The following is a 27,512-nucleotide window of genomic DNA, read 5'->3' as shown; positions in this document are numbered from 1 at the left end:
TCCATGGGATACTAGACTACCAACACAACCTACTATATAAATGTAATGTTTTTAACACGCTTTTAAAGAAGAATTGGGAGGGATGAAACCCTCTTTAATGGTCACACATGCAGAGCACAAAGCACACACAGTGAAATGTGTTCTCTGCATTTAACCCATCACAGTACCAGGAGTATAGTACTAGGAGCAGTGGGCAACTATTGTACAGCGCCCGGGGAGTGAGGGGGGAAGGGGGGTGTCTGGTGCCTTGCTCAAGGGCACCACGGCAGGTCAGGAGGTGAACTGGGACCTCTCCAAGTAGCAGTACGTGATTTATAGTGGCTCATTAGTATAAACATTATACATTTTACACAAAACCGTTTATATTATGGTACAAGTAAAAGGTGAATTGACTTTGCTGTTTCCTTTTTATTTCTAATGATTTTGATAGTAATGCCATATTACTATAGTTCTTGGTAAGTGTCCAGAACTTGGTTTGGAACCAGTCCATCTGTTTCTATGAATGTTAAATATCTCATAATTAAATTGACTTTACAAAGAAAACATATCTTTATCTAATATAGTACACGTCGTTATCTAATCCAAAGCTCATATTCAATATCAATTTGAAATCTTTCTAGTGTCTTTTTGCAGGATATATTACCTGTAAAATGTTACAATAAACCTCCTTAACTTTATTATTGGGTCAACATCTGTTCAACATGCACATATTGTTTCCAATTGATTCCTACATGACATGAAGCCCAGAAGGATCACACTTATGCAATTCCTAATGTGTTTATTTGAGCGTATATTCTCAACCTTACCGAGGAATATACTCATTTAAATATGGATCATAAAAACCTCAGTATCTGAACATATAATAAGCTACACCACATTTTTTCTCCTTTATTCCAAAAAATATATATGTACATGATACATATACACACAAAATATTGACATCAGGGGTACACAGGTACATTTACAGAGTGAAAGAAATAAGAAATAAAGAAAAGTGTGAATAAGACAATAGGTTACATTTCAAGTAAAACACACATTTGGTTTTGGTTGCCTTCTTGTTTTTAATATGTTTAATAGTGGTGCCATGTTGTAATCCTAACAAAAAATGTGCAAAATCTGGTTTAGTCAGTTATTTTGTTCTTGTGAATGTGACATTTTGGCAAAAATAAAATTAGTAACACAAATGTATTTGATTTGGAGTAGGCCCATCTTTTTTTATGAATATTACATTTCCCTAAAAATAAAATTACACAAAAATCTCTATCCTGGAGTTGTACTTTTTGTCCCGTTTTTAAAAAAATATTCTACCTCATACCGAAACATTCTACATTATATGATTACATTATATTATTATTATTAGTCATAAAACAGATTCCACCCTGACCCGTGACGTCCCGAGCACCCAGGAAGTGATTGCTTTCTGCCAAAAAAAATAACAATACAAAAAGTGGTCCGTTTTCAAATCCCTGCGTTCCCATTGGCTGAAACCCTAGGTGTGTCAGGCGGTGTGCGCAGCGTGTCGCCATCCGTCTCCACGTTATTTCCTACAGAATAAGCGGAGGTTTAACAGCGGTACGCAGCCAGGCGACATACCTTAAACACCGGAGCCGACCGGGATCAGGGCGTCGGATTGTCACGGGACCGAGGTGTCCATCCCGGCACTAGCGTTGGGAAATGCTCCGGATAGCAGCCTCTGAGGTAATGAACACGCTTTATACAACTGTGCTGTTATGTAATCTGATTCAGTTTACATGCCTGTTGTTTCATAAGAGTTGACTAACTTTTAAGAGTAGAAAGTGGATAATATCTCAGTTCAGCTGCTTCCTATCCTAACCCTAAAATAAAGAGGAATGCATGCTTTTGTTCTCAGTATGCTGCATGTGGCGAGTGAGCCCCCACCCCCTTAAATGTACTGAATAGTTAAGCCTGCACCTGCTTTTCTAATAAACCCATACTCCCACATGGTGTTAAAGACATGCTTCATTATTATTTTTGTGTTGTCTATGAATTCCCCTTTCGGCCAGCAGTATATTTCCATACACTTGTCTGTGCAGCAGAGTCACAAGTTAACAAGATGTATGAGTTTGTTTTGAGTTTCCTCTTATTTTTGTCTGAGGCACATGGATGACCTTGTTGCAGAGACGTCAGAGGTCTTACAAAGGTCAACACATCTGATTCGTACACAGTAGAGGCTGTTAGATCACCATGCTGTCCTTTTTTAAATCACATTTTTTGCGAGAGTGGGTCTCTTGTATCCTCTTTGTCATCTGCTAACATGCTGTTGTTGGGTGCAGCTGACTGCTCTCTGTCCATTGAGTTTCCTGTTGAACTATAGATAGAACAACACTGCAGGAATACAGTTCCTCTGGGAGTTAAAACACAATGTCTTTAAGGTGTGAGGGAAACGTGGGCTGGGCCAAAGTCATCAAGATCAAATAATAGTCATATCAGTTAAGAGTTAGTTGAGGACGTAGTTGCATCAAAGCTGTATAATGTGAATGAAAAAGGTGAGTTGCCGTCAACTAACTTGTTTTAGCAGTTGTATTTTAAGTTTCACTGTAGACAGGCATAGTTTAGAGTTATTATATCGATCAAAAACCTTGCTGTTGTAACTCTAAAATGGCATGCCATTGATAGTGTAGCACCATACGGGATGTAAAGAATGTCTGGCAAACAGAAAGCACCATGCAGAGATGCTGCAGCTGTCAAAATCCAGAAAAGAGAGAGCAGAAAGGCTGAGCATGAATGGTGGGAAGAAATAACAACTCCACTCTGTTAAAAGACTGACTATTGAAGAACGCAAGGAGTTTGTTTTTCTTTTCTTTAGGGATGAAAGTCAAAGCATCAGACAAACCTTTGTTTTTTAACTGTTGGTGGCAGATGTTGAAGATGCTGAGAATAGTTAACCTTCCAATCAGGCTTCTCCCCTTAGACACTAAAAACTGCCTGTATTTAACAACTAAAGACCTATTCAAATCTGTCATTACCAGCAACTTTTGAGCTTTAAGCCGCAAATTATTGTCAGATACATATCTAAGGGATATTCTATGACATGTGGGGTTCCTCAGGGTTCCACCTTACATTACATTACATTACTTGTTAGACGCTTTTATCCAAAGCGACTTACATACTCAATACTGTGGGCAATCCCCACAGGAGCGATTTGGGGTGAAGTGTCTTGCCCAGGGACACAACGACATGCTGACTGCAGTGGGGTTTGAACCTGTGACCCCCTGATCCCAACACCAACGCTCTATCCACTGCGCCACACGCCTCCGATCACCTTCAGATTATAGCCAGACTTTGAGGGTGCTTGTCCAAACAGGATTTAGAAAACTATTGCATGTCTTCATCCTGAGAAAGTTAGGCTAGTGTAATGGACTTTTCTCGGGACTCTTCAAGAAAGCACCAAAGCAGCTTCAGAGTTCATACAAAGACCATTAAAGCGGAACAGATCTCCCAGATTATAGGGTCTCCGCATTGGCTAACCGTTAGTTATATAATCAGTTTAAGGTACTGCTTGTTGTGTATACATCATTGAAACTTAAGGACTTAAACATTTCTGACCTACTTTATCCATAAACCCTTTGGAAACAAGTTTTGTGCACTTTTGTTTCTCTTTCCTAAACCTCTTTGCACTAAATATGACAAACTATTGTATTTGTTTTTGCCTTGGTCGCACACAATCCAGATATAAATACAGTTCAATTGTGAAATTCAGATGTGGAAGTCTTGTGGTGAGTTCAGATCTGACATATTTTGATAACATTGCACACATTTAGATACATTACGCATATTTGGTTCTTACTTACTATTTTCTATACAAGTGTATTCTTTCGGTGATGTACGTGGAAAGACCATGACCACAGATTCCAGGAAAACAACTGTTTATATACGGAAGATGGACTCAATGCACTGAGGTACAAATATAACCATTTTTTAACAGCTGCCTCAATTTATGAGGTATACAATATGTTGTAGCTATGAGCCTAAACTCACTAAATATTTCCCCCTTACACATCTTACTGTCCGGACCCATGTCCTGAAATTCTGCAACCCAGAGACTAGATAAACAAAAACAAGCACACTAGGATTGATCACGTTCTCAGAGTCTGACCAGCATTCACAGAAAGACAGAATATTGACAAATTGTTGTGTTCAACGAGTTGCACAATATCATAGAGCTTTACAGATGCATGCAGATGTGTAAACTGAGATTTTACATGGACTTCCGGCTGCTTGAATGGTATAACTTTGTTGGAATTGAACATAGATCAGCAATCCATAGAACAACAACAGAAACATTTGCCGCGAGTTACTGGAAGTTGAAGGGAGCGTTATAGGACATGAGCAATGCTGCTATGATGTTGTGGGGTGGCTCAAACAGATGTCCTTTACCCCGCTGTGAGCAGCTGGGAGCTCCACCAAACTCCCTCCCACACATACTTTAAGATCCACTGCCAGAGCACAGACAGGCAGTGTCATAGAAAGACACTTTATTCTTTGTTGAAAGTAATTCAACAGAGAGAAAGTATCTCAAAGCTGCGATGCACAGTATCTAGTCTCTGGAGCAGTATCATGGAGTTGGTTAATAAATCTGAGTTTCTGATGTTTACCTTGGCTGGGCAGGCTGGAATTTAATCTGTGAATAATGAGGCTCTGCTGACTCTATGGGCATGGTTCACTTGTTAAACAAGCACCTTCATGTTATTAACTTACCTCTGTCCCCACTGCATGGCAGGTCTGATGTCAGTGAGTAGTCTTTTATTCTTCATGGCAATTTGGGGTTACTTCGTTTTGTAATTTTTGTGTATGTCATCTCAGGTTAACTTGTAATCTAAATCTATCATGCTTTCTCGTCAAAAAAGTCAACTGAAATAAGATAGTGGTGAACTCAAGTTTAAGATACACAAAAAGGTTTGAAATCTTGAAAGTATGAAGTGTCTTTTAGTTACATGGCCAGTTCCTGAAACATGTCAGATTTTGTCTTGATTTGACCTCAACCTTGTTATGCATTTTTGTTACGGGATAGAAAGAACTGTTGGGAATTAATCGGTGTCATTTGGAAAGAACAAAACACATTTCAAATCAATAAATAAGCTAAAATATGAAAAACAATTCTAAGAATACTTTTACAAGTGTATGTTGGAGTCTTTATTGTCTGCCAAAATGCTTTTGAGAATGAGAAATATGCATAAATATAACACATTTTGGGGGGAAATCTATTGAAAAACAAGAAAATGCCAGGTTATGTAAATTAAATATATACACTGAACAAAAATATAAACGCAACACTTTTGTTTTTGCTCCCATTTTTCATGAGATGAACTCAAAGATCTAAAACATTTTCTATATACACAAAATAACCATTTATCTCAAATATTGTTCACAAATCTGAAAAGATCTGTGATAGTGAGCACTTCTCCTTTGCCGAGATAATCCATCCCACCTCACAGGTGTGGAATATCAAGATGCTGATTAGACAGCATGATTATTGCACAGGTGTGCCTTAGGCTGGCCACAATAAAAGGCCACTCTGAAACGTGCATTTTTGCTTTATTGGGGGGGTCCGAAAACCAGGCAGTATCTGGTGTGAGGGTTAGGGTTAGGGTAATGTTGTGAATCGAGTGGCCCATGGTGGTGGTGGGGTTATGGTATGGGCAGGCGTATGTAATGGACGACTAACACAGGCCACTCGATTCTCAACATTACCCTAACCCTAACCCTACCCCTCACACCAGATACTGCCTGGTTTTCGGACCCCCCCAGTTCCCCCCAATAAAGCAAAAATGCACGTTTCAGAGTGGCCTTTTATTGTGGCCAGCCTAAGGCACACCTGTGCAATAATCATGCTGTCTAATCAGCATCTTGATATGCCACACCTGTGAGGTGGGATGGATTATCTCGGCAAAGGAGAAGTGCTCACTATCACAGATTTTTTTTAACAATATTTGAGATAAATGGTTATTTTGTGTATATAGAAAATGTTTTAGAACTTTGAGTTCATCTGATAAAAAATGGGAGCAAAAACAAAAGTGTTGCGTTTATATTTTTGTTCAGTGTAACTAATCAGTTTTTTTAAATCAAAGTCAATATTGCCATTTAGCAGTCATTGGTTTTAAATATTGCCAAAAATTATCTAATGGTCTGGGGAAATGTCCTAGCAGCTGTCCTTATGAATCATCATACCTCCCCAAACTTTAATCTATACTAAAATGTGAGACTGGCCTTTTTATTCATCCATACTGTGAATAGTAAAAAGCCCAGTTTTTCTAGATTTGTAAAAAGCTCGTTTGATGTGAAAGAAAAGTCCTAATAATAACAATAATTTAAAGTTGTTTTTGGTCGCTTGCAAACATGGCATCAGGTTTTTGTTGAAAGGCTTCCCTATCTTTTTCAGAGCTGGGTGTTTTGCGTACTCGCAACCAATCTCATGGCTTTTTCAGGATTCCTCGTGATCAACCTAATTCTCTCCCCCCTCTTATCACAGTCTGGTGAGTGAGGGGTTGTTCCTCCCAGGTTTGGCTTGATCTCCACCATGGCAGGGGATCTCTTTAGCCCCCCGTCCCCACTGGGGGATTCCCTGCTGGACAGTCCGCTGTGTGGAGACCTGATGGAGGATCTCCGTGACATCTCCCAGTCCATCGGTGACGACACGCTGGGATTCGATTTCCCCGTGTACCAGAGCACTAGCTCGGGGTCTGAGAGCTCCATCGCACTTGGTGAGTGGCTGAGCAGCCATGTGGTTGAAATAAATTGTCATGAAGTACATGAACAGTCATGTTAAAACAGAACAACTCTGACCTTCTGACCTTTTAGGCTCCACATGAAAGTTCACTGTGTGCCTGATAACAGAATATACCTCTCTCTGTCTCCACCATGATGTTGTCTCTAACTTCCTGAGCAGCACTTGAAAAAAATGACAGTTCTACATCAACTCATATTCTTTAAAGGAGACTATTCTTCTCCTTTTTCAGCTTCATATTTGTATTTTGTCTCTACTGGGACATGTCTCCATGCTTTAATGTTCAAAAAGGTATTTATTTTTCTCATACTGCCTGTGCTTAGGGTTGGGAACCGAAACTCGGTTCCAGATGAGAACCGATAAGAAAATGCCGGGTACCCATACAAAATACACAATTTCGGTTCTGCTTAACGGTTCCTAAACCCGGTAGACCCTGTATTCCACCGGGTCCGTCTGCGCCGCGGTGACCCGGTGGAATACAGCCAGGGTAAGGGAGGACTGGCCATCTGTGTGTTCTGGAGAATCACAGAACGGCCGGTCATCAGCGGGCCGTTGGCGGCCGGCTCGGTACGCTGACGGCCGGCACCACCCTTCATTTTTTTAAACGGCATCATGTAAGTTGCGCTGACAGGCGACTGAGGTCCACAGTTTCCCCGCAGCGAGGCTCCCCCCGCCCTCCAGTAGACAGTTCACGAGCTCAGTCACTTCATAACACCAAAGATGGATCGCGGTAAACACTCTAAAGTGATGCTCCACTACACTAAAAAATAAAAAGACAAGGCACAGTGTAATGCCTGTTAATAGCTTGCCACAGGCATAGCTCAGTTAAAATAAAGCACAGCTATTGTGCAATACATTTGTATTGCATGTATATTTTTTATTTGTAAAAATGTCAGTTAAAGCTTAAAAAAATAAAGATATTTTTGTTATCTAAACGTTTGACCTCTTTCTTTTACAATTTTGGAATCGAAACGGGGAATCGATAAGCAGAATCGGAATCGATCAATTTCAAACGATACCCATCCCTACCTGTGCTGCAGCATCTCTTTTCACCCTCTGTCTGAAACCAGAGCCCAGTCTGCTCTGATTGGTTAGCTGGCCGGCTCTGTTGTGATTGGTCAACTGCTTAGAAATGTCCCTCCCATCACGTACAAGGTGTTGGAGTGCTAGCCAATAGAAGTGCGCATGTTGCGTTATGATGTCACTATGTTACAGAAGTGATAAAGGAGTCAGACGTTCCAGGTATTGAAAGGCGTGTTAGCCTTTGCAGACTATTTACATGCACCAAAACCTAAATAACACAGTACAGGAAAGGGCAAACTCCAAAAAGCATAATTGGGACCCTTTAATGTACTCTTATGGCCACTTTTTAGAACATTATACTGTATTCATATTAATAGTTTGTTATATTTTGCTGTTTGTATTAGACTGATAAGTTAAATAATTCATTCAGTTTCATCTCAGTATTTATTAACATAAGCATTTCAGCCAATACAACAGATCAATGATGATCAGTACAAAAGACTACAATACAGACATCACTCGCCTTATTATGAGTTGAGTTTTTCTGCACCTCCTGTCCTGAGTGGAAAATTACAGATGTCACAGCCCCCACCCTTGCCCTCCAGCTCAGTAAGAAAGTATTCGATGATATCTCTACCATTGCTTTACAAAGCATCGCTGAGGGAACAGCTGCAGAAACATCACTGAGTCAGACAGTCTTGACTTTTTGGAGCATTTTACGCATTTTAATAGTCACAATAACTAATATTAGGCCCTAATATTTCGAAAATTACTATGGTGATTTATTTCACCCACATTTTACCCAAAATCTGGATCTTTATATATCAAAATAACAAGTGTAGCACATGTTAGCGATTAGCTTGCAGCCCATCCTTTATCTACCAAACTCTGTTGAAGAAACACTGATTTATTACAGTGAAACGGCTTTATTTAGTTTTTACGCATTTTTCTCACTGTGACCATTGCTTTTAAAAAGGAGAAGACCACTGTGGGTATTTTGGCCTGCCTTAAAAACCTCCTGCGCGCCAACAATGGTCCCACACCACTTTACAGCCACCAAACTCTGTCATTTTTTTGGATTTAGAGACCACTAGTGGCAGAAAAGTACATATGGTGCGTGTAAGTAAGAAATATTAAAGGTTTTGGCCAACCTGTAAGAAGTCTCCTTATTCAACATCTGCAATTACATAAATATTTCATCTGACCAATAAGTGAAACATTTTTACCAAAAGTTGATGTTTGAATTCCAATTTAATTTGTTGAAGTGGCTCATTGAAATCATCTGTCTCATTTCTGCTTTGTTGTTTTGCTGTAGACACTTTGACCCCGGCCTCCAGTCCTTCGTCAGGGGGTTGTGGAGCAGCGGGGGGGCCAGAGGAGAACTTCAGCCCCCTCAACTTGGAGTGCCGGGTGTGCTCTGACAAGGCCTCGGGCTTCCACTACGGGGTGCACGCCTGCGAGGGCTGCAAGGTGAGACATTAGAGAGGCAGTTTTAACAGATTGTGGCCATATTTGTACTTCTGTTGGGCCGATTTTGAAGGATTTTGGGTCTATTTTGAAGTTTTTGCTGACTCTCTATATCCAACGGTTGCAATACTACTCATGGTTGTCAAAATCAGCCCTTCTGAGAGTACAAATATTGGCCCTTTTCTGTTTGACATTTTGGATCCTGATGTCAGAAATGGATTCAGCATCCTCGATAACCCACAAAATAGGCCAAGCTTTTTTTGTACTATTGTCTGGCTATAATGCAACATAGCATCCGGCAGTTTCTATGGGCTGGGGACCCATACTGTATAGATTTCTATCATAAAGCTTTGGGGTACTCGTATTCCGGGTTCACAGTGCTGGCAACTAGACTTAATAAAACAGGCAGTATATTGTGTGCGTATTCAGACATACTATACATATCAAAGTGAGAATGCCGGCACCATCACACGCGCACCCAAACACATTCAAAGCTCCGACCTGGAAGGCAGTGGAAAGTTTCTGAGACTCGCCGCCAGGTCATGTGAGGTGGGGGACAGGGCGGCCTTAGTAGACTTGTCACCTCTCCCCTGCTTGGCCCAGAGCCAAACTGAGTGACGTTAAAACACACACTCACACACATACAGTTGTCTTGTTCACACATCAAGCTGTTGCGGCACATAACCTGGCTTTTTACTAAATAATAACTTATTATTAACTTGATGATTGTAGGAATTTCTTTAACAAATATATATATTTAAAGATATGAAAGAACACATCAAAGCTAAAACAAAAAAGGGTGATGCAGTTTTAAAGGAACCCTAAAATACATCAGAGCAAAAGCAAGAATAGGGCACACAGTTTACTGGTTGGAAAAGCAGTACACAGAAGCAGTGTAAGGTGCTTTGTGCTGACATGTTTATGTATGAATCATCTTTTTGTTTTATTGGTTACTGGTTGTCTGATGGGAATTGGAATTACATAACACTCTCTTGAACCTCTGACAGAGCAGGCTGACTGGCCAAAGGCACTTTACCGCAGCTGAAAAAAACAAATAGAGGCCCTTGTGACACGATTAGTATCAGTTATTCTGTTGATATGGGTTTTTAGTAGCAAAGAAGCTTAGTAATGGATGACTTTGTATAACAAGCATAAGTTTGCCTTTTTAAAAGTGTCACCCAAACAAGTTTTTATTAGAGTATGGCAGGGGTGTGAGTGTTTGGATGTTTTATTGAATGTGCTGTTTACACGGGAACGAAACAGGTTGTATCCGCTACTTTTCTCTTTCGTATAGCCCGTTCGTTTACACAAGGCCGTAACGGAACCGCGGAAACGGACCCCTCAAACGATAACGGGTCCCAAGGTGGAGAGATCTGCGGACGGAACGCTCTGGGGGGGAAAACGGCTCCGTGTGTACGTCCTATACGATAATTTTCCTGATAACGATGAAGCCATAGCCCCACCTCTGCTGCTCACTGTTGTAGCATGGTCAGTAGCTACTGCTACTGCTACTGACCATGCTACAGATGTTAGTGCAAAATCTACAGCTCCTCTACCACAACCATCAGCAACAAGTGGACATGGAGAACTACATGAACTACATGTTGCTAAATCCACCGCGGAGAATAAACAGAAGGGCAACCATGGCAACATGCTCGGGGGTCTTCTTCGCTGCTTTTTGTGTATTTTGTGGCGGAAAAACAGCGCCACTTACAGGCCCGGCATATGTACTACAGCGGGTCGAGCGGTTTCGTGTGAAGGGACACGTTTATTGAGCCGTATCCATGTGAACGGAAGACTTTTTTTGATATCGTTTTCGTTCCCGTGTAAATGGGTTCTAAGTGTTTGTATTTCTGTAGTGATTTCAGTGGTTTCAGTGTCCTATAGACTATATATACTTTACATGTACTATATTCTTTACAATAATGTCAGAAGACAGTGGCAATGAGAACATTTTGTAACTGAGACTCAAGTCATGTGAGCTTGTAGTAGTCTCATTCCTCTGTAAGCCGACGGCATGTTGTTGCTGCTAATCTGAGCCTTTGTTTGCTATTTTTGCATGACTTTTTAACTTGTGACCTTGCCTGCTTTAATCTGGTTGTTTCACTCCTCTGGACTGGCACTGTGCCTTCAATATCACTATGATCCAGAGGAGACATCAGAGATGGACACTTGTTGGAAAACGTTACTTTCCTCTGTGTAGGTTTTGAAAAATAATCTTTCAGTTCCACACAAAGCAAAACCAGGCCTCTGTGTTATAATGACGTCAAAGCTGTTAGACGCTGCTCATGTAAGAGGTGTATTTTGACAGCACTCTGTTCCCAAACTGAAGTTATTGCGCCTTCATGGAAAAACCTGGCTTGTGATATGTAGCCGTTCACGTTTTCAATGCTCGACTGTCTCTGCGTATCACATTCAACACCTCGCTTTAAGAGACGAGCGCTCAATAGTGGGAATGTGAATGGAATGTGCTGCTTTGGTGCGAGGGATTAACTCAGTGGTGATGAGGGTATGACATTTGTCTGTGACGCAAAGAAAGCCTTTATTAATGGAAAGGAAATCCCCTCTACCTGCTATTACACAGTTGCTTTGAATAGTGCGGCAGTTCAAACATCTCTTTTGGTCTTGCACAATACCTCTCTGTTTTCAGGTGTTTAGTCTTGTTACTCACAGGTATATGTCCTGCTTATGTCCATACAGACATGGAAAGACATGCATGCTGTAAACCTACACATCTGTTTTTTTCCTGTGTAGTTCTGTTGTTTTTATTATGTATTTTTTATTACTTTTAATGTAATTTCCCCCTGCTGTGTTGTCATGAAAATTGCTCCCATAAAATTTGATTTATTTGTGGTTTAAAATTACAAAGAATAGTGATGTATCCCAAATAATGACCCCTTTTTAATAATATATTGTGTGACCATGTGGGTCCAGGTATCCAAAGCAATATCCCCTCCTGGGATGAGTAATGTCCTGTCTGAAATGTAAGTGATGCACACATAGGTATATGACAGTGTCAAAGGATCATATGTTTAGGTACATCTGTGACATGTGTTGGCATTTATCTCCATGTGTCAGAGGGCCGCATGATGTCTTGTCCAATCAGAGTTGTCCTTCAGAAAGGTTACAGTTTATTATTCACCCTTGGAATGTCTCTCTTTAAATATAGACGTTATTCCACTATACATCCAACCATAATGTTATGTAACAGTGGTTCTACTAGGGCTTAAAATGTACAATGCATGCAATGTATCACAAGGTGCTGCAGATATAGGTGTCGGACATATGGTGTGTATAGCCTTGCTTCATAGAATGATAGTTAGATGTTTCTTAAATAATATAAGTAATAACTACTACACAAGCAAGTATAACAGTGTGCATCTGGACCTGGTGACGACATTACCTATTGACGACATTACCTATTGACGCAGCAACCACTGTAAGTTATATTCTTGTTTAATTAGACTTCTCGGTTTCATTTATTCGACTCTGTATAATTGTTACTGTAGCTTAAACGGCTAAATCGCTTTTGAGAGATTTTAAATCTCAGATCTGCTCAGGCGAAACCTGCTTTACAGGTCTCAGCACTCAAGCCTGCATTATTAACATAGGCAGGGCCAGTCTATTGATTGCGTGAAGTAGAACCGCGTGACTCAGTCATCCTTTAGCTCAAAAAGCATTTAAATACCGCATTTAGAAACTGATGAACTCAGTGTGCATCTGGACCTGGTGACGACATTACCTATTGACGCTGCAACCACTGTAAGTTATATTCTTGTTTAATTAGACTTCTCGGTCAGACAGGCTAAGACTGACAAAGACATTAGAGTCCTACAGGAGGCAAAGAGGAGGCAAATCCTACTTTGATTGAGCTAAGTATCGTTGGTGTTTTTAATTTTTTTATTTAGTTGTTTAGCCCCTCATGCTATAATCATGTGTATTTTCTCCATTCCTGTTCATGTGTCTTCTCGCAATTATCACTGGCCCCGTGTATCTCCTAATCGATATAACCGGCCTGCTCTCGTCTATCCCACGTGCTCCACTGAGATCCAACATCTAGTTTCAGGTGGCCTGTGGAACTGTGGAACTGCCACCTGAAGTCAGCCTGTTCCTAAGGCTGACTTCATCTCTGGCTACGCCTCCCTGCAGTCTCTGGATTTCCTTGCTCTCACTGAGACCTGGATTACTCCATCCAACACATCCACCCCAGCAGCTCTCTCCACTGCATATTCCTTCTCCCATACACCCAGACCCACTGGCAGAGGAGGTGGCACTGGTCTCCTGCTCTCTCCCAAATGGAGCTTTTCCCTCTTCAAGCTACCTAACTTCACTCCTTCCACCTTTGAGTTCCATGCCGTCACAGTAACCCATCCTATACAGTTAACCATTGTTGTTCTCTACCGTCCACCAGGCGCCTTGGGGGACTTCTTGGAGGAATTAGATCATCTCCTCTCACACATCCCTGAAACTGGCCCTCCCGCTGTACTTCTCGGAGACTTCAACCTCCAGATGGGGAAGATAGACGAACTAACATCTCTGTTAACCGCCTTTGCTTTCTCACTGTCTCCGTCCCCACCGACTCATAAAGCTGGCAATGTCCTTGATCTCATATTCTCAAGGAACTGCGCTACTTCTAACCTCTCTGTAAACCCGCTCCACACATCCGATCACTTCTTAATTTCATTCTCTCTATCCCTTTCCAAACATAACAAACTAATCTCTTCCCATCCTACACTTGTCCGCCGTAACCTTCGCTCCCTCTCTCCCTCTACCTTTGCCTCGTCGGTGCTCTCAGCCCTCCCTTCCTCTGATTCGTTCCAACTACTGCCTCCAAACTCTGCTGCAGAAACTCTCCTCTCTACTCTCTCATCCACTCTGGACTCGCTCTGTCCTCTGACATCTCGGCAGGCTCGTCAGTCCCCTCCGGCTCCCTGGCTAAATGATGCACTGCGTGCTAATAGAACCGTCCTTAGGGCAGCAGAGCGGAAATGGTGGAAATCCAAACACCGTGACGACCTCCTAACCTATCAAGCTCTCCTCTCCTCTTTCTCTGCTTCGATCTCTCAGGCAAAAAGCACTTTCTTTCAAGATAAGATCCAATCTTCCTATTCCAATCCTAAAAAACTATTTTCCATCTTCTCCACCCTCTTGGACCCTCCAAAAGCTCCTCCCCCCTCCTCACTTCTGTCAAGCGACTTTGTTACCCACTTTGAAAAAAAGGTTAATGATATTCGCTCTTCTTTTTCTGACTCACCTTTACTCACCGCTGGGTCACCAGACCTTCCTTCCACCAACACACTAACCTCCTTTTCCCCTCTCTCTCCAAGTGAGGTTCTTACCCTCATTACCTCTGCCCGCCCTACCACCTGTCCTCTGGACCCTATCCCTTCAAACCTCCTTCAGACTATCGCTCCTGATATTCTACCGTTTCTCACCCATTTCATCAACACTTCTCTAACTTCTGGTCACTTTCCAAACAGTCTCAAGGAGGCAAGAGTAAACCCTCTCCTAAAGAAACCCACTCTCAACCCGTCTGATGTTATAAACTACAGGCCTGTCTCTCTCCTCCCGTTCCTGTCTAAATCACTTGAACGCGCTGTCTTTAAACAACTCTCCTGTTATCTCAATCAGAACAACCTTCTGGATCCGCACCAGTCTGGTTTCAAGGCAGGTCACTCCACAGAAACTGCTCTCATTGCTGTCACGGAGGAACTGCACACTGCCAAAACTGCATCCCTCTCCTCTGTCATCATCCTTTTGGACCTGTCTGCTGCATTCGACACGGTGAATCATCAGATCCTCCTTCGCACTCTCCAAAAACTTGGAGTTTCAGGCTCTGCACTTTCCCTCTTCACCTCATACCTGAAAGACCGTACCTACAGGGTGACTTGGAGAGGGTCTGAGTCCGACCCTTGTCAATTAACTACGGGGGTCCCTCAGGGCTCTGTTCTTGGTCCCCTCCTCTTCTCCCTGTACACAAACTCGCTCGGATCAGTCATTAGCCCGCATGGTTTTTCTTACCACTGCTACGCTGACGACACCCAATTAATTCTGTCCTTTCCCCGCTCAGAGACCCAGGTCGTCGCACGCATCTCTGCTTGTCTAGCTGACATCTCTCAGTGGATGTCTGCTCACCACCTCAAGCTCAACCTTGACAAGACTGAGCTGCTCTTCCTCCCGGGAAAAGATTGTCCAACTCTTGACCTGACAATCAACATCGGCACCTCAGTTGTTTCCCTGACTCAGACTGCAAGGAATCTGGGTGTGACCCTAGATAACAACCTGTCCTTCACTGCAAACATCGCTGCTACAACCCGTTGCTGCAGATACACGCTTTACAACATCAGGAAGATACGTCCCCAGCTGACTCAGAAAGCGACTCAGGTTCTGGTCCAGGCTCTCGTCATCTCACGCCTAGACTACTGCAACTCCCTCCTGGCTGGTCTACCTGCATGTGCCATCCGACCTCTGCAGCTCATCCAGAATGCAGCGGCTCGTCTGGTTTTCAACCTTCCTAAACTCTCCTACACCACTCCGCTCCTCCGCTCCCTTCACTGGCTTCCGGTAACTGCTAGAATCCACTTCAAGACACTGGTACTTGCTTACCATGCTGCGAATGGATCTGGCCCTTCCTACATCCAGGACATGGTTAAACCGTACACCCCAGCGCGTGCACTACGCTCTGCATCAGCCAAACGACTCGTTGCGCCCTCGCTGCGAGGGGGACCCAAGTTCCCATCGGCGAAAACACGTGGGTTTGCTGTCCTGGCTCCAAGATGGTGGAATGAGCTCCCCATTGACATCAGGACGGCAGATAGCTTGCACATCTTCCGGCGCAAACTGAATACTCATCTCTTTCGACTCCACTTCGAGCGTTAGAACTATTAACGAAGCACTTTTATACTAATAAAGGACTGGCTTACCTAAAGCCAGTTGAGTAGCACTTGAAATGTTTGGCTCTATGAAACCTGATGTACTTATATGATTCTGTTTTCTTCAAGGTTGTGTCTTCCTGGTCGAATGTACTTATTGTAAGTCGCTTTGGATAAAAGCGTCAGCTAAATGTAATGTAACAAGGTTGAATTCAAAGCTGAACGGTGCTTTAAGACATCAGGACACTGGGCTTTTTTTTAGTACTCAAAACATCATCACTATTCTTCAAATGATGACTGAAGTTGATGGCTACAATATGTCCTTCTTTCAACCAGGGTTTCTTCCGGAGAACCATCCGGCTAAAGCTGGAGTATGATAAATGTGAACGCAACTGCAAAATCCAGAAGAAGAACCGCAACAAGTGCCAGTACTGCAGATTCCATAAGTGCCTTTCTGTGGGAATGTCCCACAATGGTAAGGCCTGAACCACAAGTTAGAAGCTAAGCTAAGCTATTAAACGTTTTGCTACACCAGCCCCAAGTAACAATCACAGAATAGTTGTCAATAATGGTAAAAGTTGTGCAACAGTAGTTCAAAGAGAGAAGTCATGAAGTCAGTAAACCGACTAGCTAACTGTAATTAGCTCAGTGACACAGCACTATCTAAAGCTAGCGAACATTAGCTTACATTTGTTAAGTACTAGCAGCCAAAAGTGTGTTTTATTGATTATGAATTTAAGTTACAATATATTTCGTAACAGTCTTGGTAAAAGTCTATATTAGTTTAAATACTGAAATCATTAGCAGCCACTTCAACACACTGATACAATAAAAATAACTAGTCCTGAATGCAGTTACATAAAACATTTCTCAACACGTTCTCAGTCAACACCATAGTATGTAATAGCAGGACTTGTCTTTCTATGATTTGGCTCCAGTTCAACTTGCTCTGCATTGACTAGGTTTTTATAGAACAACCTCCTGCCAAAGCGTGCTTGACATTGACAAAACACAGGCCCATAAACTCCACATCTGGCCCGTCATCTGCACTCGCTGCTGAAGGGTCAATGGGTTCGTTACAATGGCCTCCCCCTGCAGACAGAGCAGCGTCAGAAACCTGAGAGGACGACATGTTGTCCTCTGAGGAGGGGGAAGAGAACAGATTAGTGGGGGGGCAAATACTTGTCTGCACACATGCATGTTTGCTGTAGGAGGATATTTATGATGTCTGTGTGTAGTCTGATTGTAAAATAACACACCTACCGTTTGAAATCTGTTGCTAATGATGAATGTCTCTCTGCACTAGCCATCCGCTTTGGTCGCATGCCTCAGGCAGAGAAGCTAAAGCTAAAGGCAGAAAGCAAGAAGGTGGAGAAAGGGGTGGAAAGCCCCATGCTGGTCGACCACAAAATTCTTGTTGGGCAAATCCACGAAGCCTACATGAAGAACTTCAACATGAACAAGGCGAAAGCCCGGCTCATACTGACTGGAAAGACGAGCAAGCCGGTAAAAAAAATACTTGTATCCATACAGATTTATCGATATCCTCACCTTCAAACATTCCTTCCTCTTATCTTTCCCAGCAGCCTTTCATCATCCATGACATGGAGACGTTCCAGCTGGCTGAGAGGACGTTAGCGGCCCATATGGTTAACGGTGACCAACCCGAGAGCAGCCTTCAAGCAGGGCAGGTGGTTCTGGACTTGGGGTGTGGGGAGCTCCAGCAGAGGGAGGCTGAAGCCAGGCTCTTCCACTGCTGCCAGAGCACCTCGGTGGAGACGGTCACGGAGCTGACGGAGTTCGCAAAGGCAGTGCCAGGTTTCCAGAACCTGGATCTGAACGATCAGGTGGGTGTATGTCAGCTTTGGAGAAAAAATATGTTACTTAATCAGAATCAGAATCAGAATACCTTTATTAGTCCCACAGATTTGAATTTGAATGGATTTGAGTTTATGTTGGAATTTAATGTGGAAAAAGGACACAAAAAACACTGATGTTTCAAATCACACCGAAGTCATGCTTTGTCCTTCTTACCTGCACACCCAGGTGACTCTGTTGAAGTACGGCGTTTACGAAGCCCTCTTCACCCTCTTGGCCTCCTGCATGAACAAAGACGGCCTCCTGGTGGCCCGTGGTGGAGGCTTTATCACCAGAGAGTTCCTCAAGAGCCTACGGCGGCCATTTAGCGACATGATGGAGCCCAAATTCCAGTTTGCCACACGCTTTAATTCCCTGGAGCTTGACGACAGTGACTTGGCACTCTTTGTGGCTGCCATTATCTGCTGCGGAGGTAACTAACCTATATAATCAATTATATTTTATAGTGAGAGGGTTTAGGAAAATAAGGAAGATCTGAGTTGGTTTCCTATTATTAGATTTAAAATGTATTTATGTCTCTTCTATTTAGTGTATAGTCACTAATTTGTATCTGACCCCTTTTTTCTTCAGATCGCCCAGGGCTGGTGGATGTGTCTCCAGTGGAGCAGCTGCAGGAAAGCATCGTTCAGGCACTACGGCTCCACCTGCTGGCCAACCACCCGGACAACAACTTCCTCTTCCCGAGACTGCTGCAGAAACTGGCTGACCTCCGGGAGCTGGTCACGGAGCATGCTCAGTTGGTGCAGGAAATCAAAACAACTGAGGACACGTCACTGCATCCGCTTCTGCAAGAGATATACAGGGACATGTACTGAGGGGATGGCAAATGGTCATGGACATGTTTTAGAATATTTACTGTATGTATGCCACTACAATTTGGGTGTACATGAATATGAACTGATACACTCAAGCATATCAAAGTACTGTAAGCTTTGGGCAGCTCCTATGGGTGCACACAGCTTGAGTTGCATTTAATCCTGTGACTTTAAAACTTTCTACTGGAACAAAACATAAATGAAATTATTTTCCAAGGGGAAAAACAACGCTTGGAGGTGACTTGTGTAAATCTGTGAAAGGGGACACAGTGGTGAACAAAGGTTTTGATCTAACATAATAGAGCTTTCATATTTTTTAATTGTAAGCACTCAAACTGATTATAAATAGGGAGTAGACTATGCAATCTTGCATTTAACATGGGTGTACACATAATAAAGATACCCTGATATGACTGCTGCAGTCATACGTGCAGTCGTGCACTGATACTAAATATTTACTTGGCCTGTGAACAACTGAATAATTAAACTGTCGCAAAAGAAGCAGACATGAATATGTACTGAAATGTTGGTTGTGCAATAGGCGCTACATCTCCATACAAGACATATTCCTAATATTTTATCTATTCAGTGCATATCATGTGATATGCAGTTTGATTCTTTTGAATTTCCTTTCTGAAATGCCACATCTCCCTCGTCCATTCTGAGATAAGTGGTTGGTGAAACATCTATCAGTGTTGACCAAATGCCATATCGTTTCCATGCTTGAGCTCATATTTCCTCTATTTCGACCACACCTTATTCATTAAAGACATAACATAATAACTTTGGGGTAGATGTGTAACTCTTTAGTGTTGGATCAGGGAATTTGCTCACATTATAAATAATGGACAGCACTTCGTTCAAGCAGCCAATAAACTAAATGTAAGCAGCCATTGTTTGAAAAACATTGTCATTTCATGTGTAAAATATTTATTGTAATCCTTTATCTTACTGCTACACAACATGATAGCTCACCTCACCTACTTTATCAGAAGTGTTTTCTACAAATCCTGCCATTGAGATGCATTTTTGGCCAATGGCAATTGAATATTTTGACCACAAACGCAATAATCTATTAAGCTGGTTTATGTTTTATTTTGTAAATATAACAAGAATGTGGTGATCACAGTGAACGGATCTGAAACAACAGAACAGGCCCTAAAAAGAGCCGATTGCCTCATTTGCTGTACTTGTAGAAACATTGTTTCATGTCATAGTGAAACTGTTTATTTTGTGTATCATGTACATTAGAGTACAATAAAAATGCATTTTCTTTTTCACTAAAAGGAATTATGCCATGTTGTAGATTGTAATAAACTAATATATTTCATTTATGTTTGTATTTGACTTTTTCTCTGCTACTGATTTCTGCTCATCAGATTTTCGATAATGCACTGTTTAAATAAATTAGCTCATATCTTTAACTTTTCAGAATTGTTAACTAGGACGAAAAGCACTGGTGGAACTAATAATTGTAATGATAGCTTTGTATCTAAAGAAGTCTCCCAGTAAGCCATTCATGTATTAATTAGACATGTGCTTTCCCTTTAATTACACGTTAAACTAACTGCTGTCAACACTATTTATTTTTGCCTGGTTCACTAAATGCTAATATGTTCTATACAAACAATATATTAATATTAATTCGTTTATTGCTTTTTAACCACACTGTGCAAAGTATACCACCCTACCGTTAGGTCGCGCCAAAACCTAACGTAACAACATGGCTGCTCGAAAGAAGAAGCAGGAAGTAGACGTTTCAGCTCCCTCTGCTTAGAAAAGATGGAGCAAACAAGCGAGCCACGTCAAAAAACATTTACTTGCCAGTTGTGTGGTTTAAGTAGCCCTTTTACTTACTACGGCCAGAAACCACCAAACACCAGAGCCATTGTGTAAGTGGACCAAAAAAAGGCAAACATTTTGTGCTAATGTTGTTAGCTACGTAATAGCATAACCACGGCTAATGTAGCAGCGAAAGTAACCCTAAAGCGATTCAAACGTTACATTTATGACACATTATGTCCATTAAAACACATATGCGTATCTAAATTAAGGTTTATATCAACTTATATCTGCATTTCTGTCGTCCGACAGGTTGCTTGAGGAGTGTTTTGTGACCCAGGACCCCTTCAGTCCGGACAAGGAGAAGTTTCTTGTGTTGGGGTCTACCTGCAGCATGTGTAGCCTGTGTGTCTGTGTTGGATCGGTAAGATGTATTTAAATTTGATTACTTTGGTCTGTTTAGCTACAGCTTCAATATTTAGTGGTGTAATTCAGGATTTCAATTGATTATCTGCTGATCAGCCAGAACTGAATGTCCAGTCTGGATTTGAAAAATGTGTTTTGGATGTTTTCTTCAGATGCCATTGCAATTATGTGGCATGCTGTGTGAGATGTATGACTTGTGCCTTTTAAAATCAAATAATCCATCTTTTAAAAAAAAAAGAACATATCCAGTGCTTATCTGAAAATGGAGCACTGATGTTGGACTGTGCTCTCTCTCTGCTCAGGACTGCAGTCTTTTCTACACCAAGAGGTTCTGCATGCAGTGTGTGAACAAACACTTGGAGCAGTTCCCTCATCAGATCCAGGCCGAGCTGGCCAAGAAGAAGCAGAGCTCTAAGGCTGCCGTCTCCTGACATCGGACTACAGGTCCATAACATGCTCACCAATAGAAGAATATAAGGGTCCCAAATGTGCCACGGTGCTTTACAAGAACAAGAAAAAATCTTCAACTGCACACTGTAGTTTATTGAGGTTAAGCTTTTTATTTGATGGAAAATGAACACCTCACATTAGAAAAATACTAGTCTATGCTTGTGTCCAGTAAAGTTAGGCTGCTGTATTAGCCTTCAGGGGCTTATTTGTTTATTAGTTTCTAGAGGGTTTTATAGAATCAAGCATTGGGTGTGACTAGGTTTGCCGGACCCCTGATGGATTGTGGTTGCAGACTCCAAATCAAAAATCAGCCCCGCTGGTTTGCAGGCTATTAAAAATGACTCCTAGTTCAAAAATCTGATGACATGTACTGGTTGTGCATAGTTGCCCTGCAGTGGCGTAAACTTTTCTACATGAAAAGTTTAATATATTGCTACCTTACACTCATTACAAACTGTTATTATTTTACACTATTATTTTAATTATACGACTCAAAAGAAGTAATAGCATTTCCAAAGACAAGTTTCTGTGCAGTTTTAAAAACAGATTCATGTCTGCTCTTGCGATGTAGGAAAATTAATTTGTGTACAATTTCCTCTTGAACTTGATGAATTATGCCTGTTTTGCAATGTTTTAATGCCCCCTTTTTATCGAGAGAAGACATTTTTATGACTTCAGGAACATGTGGCAACATTTAAACGACTAACTATCTATTTAGTGTGTGGACATGACGCATCTTTACGAGTGCATCTCTGCATCCACAAAGAGTGCACTGTTGACTTCCATGGAGTCGAAAATGTTTTCCTGTCTTATCTCAAACTATAAAAACGGTATGTAGTGACCTTTCTTTCTCCGTTTCGTGACTGTTACATTGTAGATCATAATTAATATGTAACTAATGTTCGTTTCAGTGACATAACCTGCTGCGGTTGCGTCATCCCACTCTGCTACATTAAGCTGTGATAAACAGTTCCATCATTTCCAAAACACACCCTTTGTTCTCACTTGCCGTTTAATCTGTTTTCATCTAAGGGATCACTCTGTACAACACAGTTTTGCAGCAGCATAAATATACTATGGATTAAGTGTGATCCTGGCGATAACATCGATACAGCAGATGGCCTTGCCGTATTTATCACGAGATGCTGGACGTTTTCGAAAAGGCTAATTGAAACAGCATGGCCTTTAAGGCAGGCCCAGTGCTTTTTACTGGCGAATGCTGAAGAGGAATGCAGAGCGACATTCACTGTTGAGTTTAGATTGGGACATCGTGAACTCCTAGGCACAAGGAGTGCTGCTTACTACTGCAGATGCATTCAATCAATTACTACAGGATTCCTATGCAGCTCTGGGGAGTACAGATAATGAATTTGATAACTTAAGCCTTGCATGAACACACATTTAAATATTTAGGAATCTGTAAACTGAGAACCAACCACGGGGAAATGGTGGTGAATTTCAAGATATTTTTTTCTTCTTTTTAAACCTGCACCATACTCTGTTTTGTCAGTGTTTAAATTCCAAGCACACACAAGCAATTACAACCAGTGAAGCACACAAAACTCCTCTGTGGCACCAGTGGCAAAGTCTGACAGCGATAGGCACCGTGCCAACGATGACGGCAGGCTTTCTGCTCCCGAGCTGATGTCATCGGATGCCTGGGAGGCAGATTTGTGGCTTATTTTGCTTCTTTTTTTTCCTGCAGAAAAACCTCATTTAAGTGTCTCATTGTCCTTAAATAGCCTCGAAGCTGTTTCTGGATTACAGTGATTGAATCAAGTGTGCCTAAACTATTTATGTGACACAAAATCAGATCAAGCGGTGATATCTGTCAGCACTAGTACCAGCATTTCATGATTTATTCCTGCGATAGCCTGGAGCTACACCACTGTAGATCAGTTTACAGTGTTATATACATTTTGTTTTATTCAGGACATGTCACAGACATATAGACATAGAGATACAAATGACATGAGATGAGATAATGACATCAAATGATATATTTGTCCTGTATGTGTTTGGTTAATGTCTATCCTGAGGCCAGCTGTGATAAATGGAGTACTAATGGAACAATAAAGCAGGATTTCGCACTCCATTATAACCTTAGTCTTTGTTCCCTTTGCTCTCTGTGTATTTAACTAATCAAACAGGTTAATTGGGCCATATTCGTGTCGTGTGTAGAGTTAATCCAATCCAGCCCTGTGTTGTTGTTTCCCTCTGTTCGACTTTAAGAGCTCAATGGGCGGTCCTAGTGCGCAGACCAATGAATCGCCTTCTCTATTTAAATAGTCCTTGATGTCAACTTTTCTTCTTCACTCGTAGCTCCCTCTAACGCCATGTTGGCTGTTATGACTTGACTTGTTGTTTTCATCAGCCTTACTACGGACTTGACAGGAGTGGCTCTCTTAAAACGCCCCTGCCTCCTTTGGAGAAGCTTAATTCCTTCTTTTTTTTTGCGCGGACGCGTTTTGGATGATACGCGCGGAGTATGCACGCAGCATCCCCGTGACTTTGCATTTGAAAGGAATACTACTTGGAATTAGAAGTTTGAAAGGTTTTTTTTTTTACTTCCCCACATTGTCTATATGTGCAACAAAATGTCAGATGTTCGCCTTTCTACCGCGAGCCCCACATTGGAGAGGGTGGATGCGCGGCAGCCGGAAAACGCTAGACCCTCGGTGCGCAGAAACCTTTTTGGCACACCGGACCCAGAGGAGCTACAGAGGCATTTACAGTCTTTTGCACAGGAAGAAGTGCAGCGTTTTACGGAGACGTATAATTTCGACCCCGTCAACGACAGACCGCTCTCCCCGCGCAATTTCGACTGGAAGGAGGAGCGCGACGCACCGGAGTTTTACACCCGGGAGCCTCACACGAGACCCCAGCGAGAGGAAGACCTGCCCGGACACAACCACCCGGAGGGAGCCGAAGGGAGGTCGGATCAACCGGACACACTCGGTTCGAGGAAGAGGCGTTCAGGAGCTTCAGGTGATTATTCTTCACGTATTCTTCGGCTGCTGTGTATTTCTCACTGTGCTGCAATGCAGAGGCATGAAGCGTAGGGTTAACTGAATTGAGTTTAGGGGGGGGGGGGGGGGGGGCAGACTGAGAATTACTCTGTTAAAGTCATATCAAGTGGGATAGAGCTCGCACGTATTAATTACATAGTAGCAAACATAATCTGGCACCATTTTATTTTTTACTGTTTTAATGGTTTTAGGTCTTATATATGTTGCATTTTTGGAGGACCTTGACACTTAAGATTTGTAATGCCATATCTACACTGTAGCTACTCTGTATATGACAATAAAGCATTTAAATCTAGTAGTTTATACCTCCTGTCGAATATGTCAGGTGCCTTTTTAAACGTGAAGCTTTAAAACCCTGACCACTTGTTTTCCCTGCCAGGTTCCTGCTCCAGCGAGTGTCCTGGTAAAAGGTCGCATACCGATGAAGAGGATGATGAAGACCAGTCGGACAGTGCAGGAAGTCAGGCGGTGAAAGCCTCGGAGGAGAGACCCAGCAGGGAGGTTAGAACGGAGGCCAAGTGAAAAACAGTGCCAGGTTAGAAATCACAATTATTTTTTTTGCAATGTTATTAAGCCATTAAAATGTAGCATAATATATAGGATTTTGCTTAAAATTCTGGACGCAAATATAGCTTCTGTACACTTGTTTAGCTTAGGCAAGCACACGTTTATATCCTGCACTTTACACGTCATCAGCTCTTTAAACCAACATATTGTTTTTTCCTGTTATCTTCCACAACCCCATCGTGCTATGACTGTTTAACCTGTGTGTGTGTGGTGTGTGTGTGTGTGTGTGTGTGTGTGTGTGTGTGTGTGTGTGTGTGTGTGTGTGTGTGTGTGTGTGTGTGTGTGTGTGTGTGTGTGTGTGTGTGTGTGTGTGTGTGTGTGTGTGTGTCAGTGTGTGTGTGTGTGTGTGTGTGTCAGTGTGTGTGTGAGGTTTCTAAGCACGAGCAACTGCTTTTTTAATTGCACCATCCAACAGCTTGTTTCCTCTTTATTTCCCACAGAGCGGGGAGACCTGTTGCTGATGGAACACTGTAGCCTAGTCATCATCTGACAGATGAGGGTGAAAATAAAACGCAGCCTTTTCCTAAAGAAGGGAGGAGGAGAGGCTGCACACGCACTGAATATGTACACTATCAAGTTTTGGCACACATTTCAATTTAAATGGCCTCAGAAGAAGCAGACAATGTAGCAGTGTGCAAATGGATTTTTGCTCATTTTTTTTTTTTAAATCTACTACCTATGTTTCAGATGTAGCACATAAAGAAAGCATACTATGCTTTTCATACCTTTTGTTAAATGTATTTGTGTGAATTTGACTTGGGAAGTTGCAGTGCAATTTCCAACAGATAAATATTATTTTGTTAAGTTGGTCATATTTTATTATTATTATTCAGGTAATTGATGTAAGTTAAAAAATGCAGATTTGAAAAGAAGTCAGGGTTGTGTGTAAACAAAACGTCTTCACTTTTTCTATGGCTTTATCTGTCCCAGTGTTGTATATCTTTTTTTGTGAAGGCCCAGATGGCCACACTGTAAGTTGAGGGTCCATCTAAACTGGGAACAGCCATGACATAAAGTTTACATGCAAATATGGTGTCTTTATTCCCCCCATTTGTATTTCTTTTTTTTGCCAAAGTTTGTGCCTTTTGTTCTGGGGGTAAGGGAGGGGGGTTTAACTGCTGAGCAATATCCAACCAAATTTTAACAGTATTTGCTAATAATCCTAAGAATTTAAAAACATTTTTTAATTAGATGAGTTCATATTTTAGTGGCTTTTAAAGTCACGTAATCCGCCCCTTATAATAAGAGGTGTAGTCCAGGTTAACATAGATACAATATGTTAAAAACACTGGGCTACTTATTATGCAAATATGTGAATCAAAGATTTGTTATTTGTGGTGTGAAATTCATGTGGAACATGTAATTGCACTATTATTAATTTCTATACTTTTTTTTGAAGGCAGAAAAACAACTCTTATTTGGCGTAAAACTTTGAAGTGTACCTGTGTGCTTTATTTCTTCTTTTTTTTCAAAACACTGAAAAAATCCTACTAACTTATTTATGTCGAGCTTTTTATTGTTGGTGTACGTGTATAGCTTCCTGAAAATACATTTTTTGTAAATATATATTTCCATTATTGTTTGTAAGATAAATAAATTGTTGCAAAACTGAGCCTAATAATCGATTTTATACCCTGTGTGTTTCTGTTACGTCTCAGAAATCATACACATGCTTACTGTTTTTGATTGCAAAGCACACTCCTAATCCACTCTTAACACACACTTCAGGTTTAAAGTACAAACACATTACTAAAGGTTTAATTAGTTCTTCAATCTGGTCTGATGAATGACATTGCATAAATTATCAACAGTATAACCTTAAATAAATAACCTATAATGGTAATTTTTTAAAACAATAATCCAGTTGTAAGCTTTTTTCCAGCAGGTCCCTAACTACCAAAGCATTTCCAATAAGTTGCCAATAGTTGCTCTACTTCCTATGAAGTTACTACTGCCATTTAGTATAATAAAATCTAATGTGTGTGGTTGGAATACAACACAGCACAGCGCCAGAGTGCAGGCTGTGACTGCTGGATCCTCTCAGCCCAGCTCTGCCTCTAAAGTTGAAAACAACAAGGGTTAGTCCTAAGGAAAGGAGGGAGGGAAAACAAGTTTGGAGTTATTGACGTTCCCTGGATCCAATCACAGCAAAGAGAAAAAAAGCAGACCACTTAGGAGCCAGCCAGTCAGAGAGCGGGGGGAGGGAACCTCGGGACAGTACAGGCTGTTCTTTTCATAAAACACACACCACCCAATTAGTTTCATTGGCTGCCTCTTTCCTGTTGATATCAGCATGTAGGAGTCAAATTCAGAGCGAGAGAGAGAGCTATTCCTATAATACCTCATACTGGCTATGACTGCAGTAATTACAAGTGAGCTCATGGCCTATTTCTAAACTTTTGCAGAGGATTTCAACACTTCTGTCACACGGGTGTTCCCTTTTTTCACACTTGTGTTT

The 27,512-nt window shown here is 41.6% G+C and overlaps 3 protein-coding genes across 4 annotated transcripts; all 3 read left to right on the top strand.

Moving 5' to 3' along the window:
- Positions 1 to 1,022: 1,022 nt before the first annotated feature.
- pparaa (peroxisome proliferator-activated receptor alpha a) lies at positions 1,023 to 20,130 on the top strand. Of its 2 annotated transcripts, none has more exons than XM_034234343.1 (8): positions 1,023 to 1,698; positions 6,491 to 6,722; positions 9,084 to 9,238; positions 16,444 to 16,582; positions 17,414 to 17,613; positions 17,694 to 17,954; positions 18,154 to 18,397; positions 18,556 to 20,130. In XM_034234343.1, the coding sequence occupies exons 2-8, from the start codon at positions 6,539 to 6,541 to the stop codon at positions 18,798 to 18,800; spliced, it is 1,428 nt and encodes a 475-aa protein (XP_034090234.1). In that variant the 5' UTR covers positions 1,023 to 1,698; positions 6,491 to 6,538; the 3' UTR covers positions 18,801 to 20,130. The 2 variants fall into 2 exon arrangements, with proteins under 2 accessions (XP_034090234.1, XP_034090233.1); XM_034234342.1 differs by having other exon boundaries at positions 17,691 to 17,954.
- A 372-nt stretch (positions 20,131 to 20,502) lies between these two features.
- cdpf1 (cysteine rich DPF motif domain containing 1) lies at positions 20,503 to 22,299 on the top strand. Its single transcript, XM_034234378.1, has 3 exons — positions 20,503 to 20,692; positions 20,895 to 21,006; positions 21,311 to 22,299. Exons 1-3 carry the CDS (start codon positions 20,583 to 20,585, stop codon positions 21,437 to 21,439), a joined length of 351 nt encoding a protein of 116 aa, XP_034090269.1. The 5' UTR covers positions 20,503 to 20,582; the 3' UTR covers positions 21,440 to 22,299.
- A 298-nt stretch (positions 22,300 to 22,597) lies between these two features.
- On the top strand, positions 22,598 to 26,696 carry LOC117558302 (cyclin-dependent kinase inhibitor 1B-like). The gene is made up of 3 exons (XM_034234376.1): positions 22,598 to 24,446; positions 24,867 to 25,022; positions 25,495 to 26,696. The coding sequence occupies exons 1-2, from the start codon at positions 24,044 to 24,046 to the stop codon at positions 25,007 to 25,009; spliced, it is 546 nt and encodes a 181-aa protein (XP_034090267.1). The 5' UTR covers positions 22,598 to 24,043; the 3' UTR covers positions 25,010 to 25,022; positions 25,495 to 26,696.
- Positions 26,697 to 27,512: the final 816 nt, after the last annotated feature.

The sequence above is a fragment of the Gymnodraco acuticeps genome, unplaced genomic scaffold (genome assembly GCF_902827175.1).
Source record: "Gymnodraco acuticeps unplaced genomic scaffold, fGymAcu1.1, whole genome shotgun sequence".
NCBI lineage: Eukaryota > Metazoa > Chordata > Actinopteri > Perciformes > Bathydraconidae > Gymnodraco > Gymnodraco acuticeps.
The sequence above is the reverse complement of the archived record's forward strand: the minus strand, read 5'-3'. Positions and strand labels throughout refer to the sequence as shown.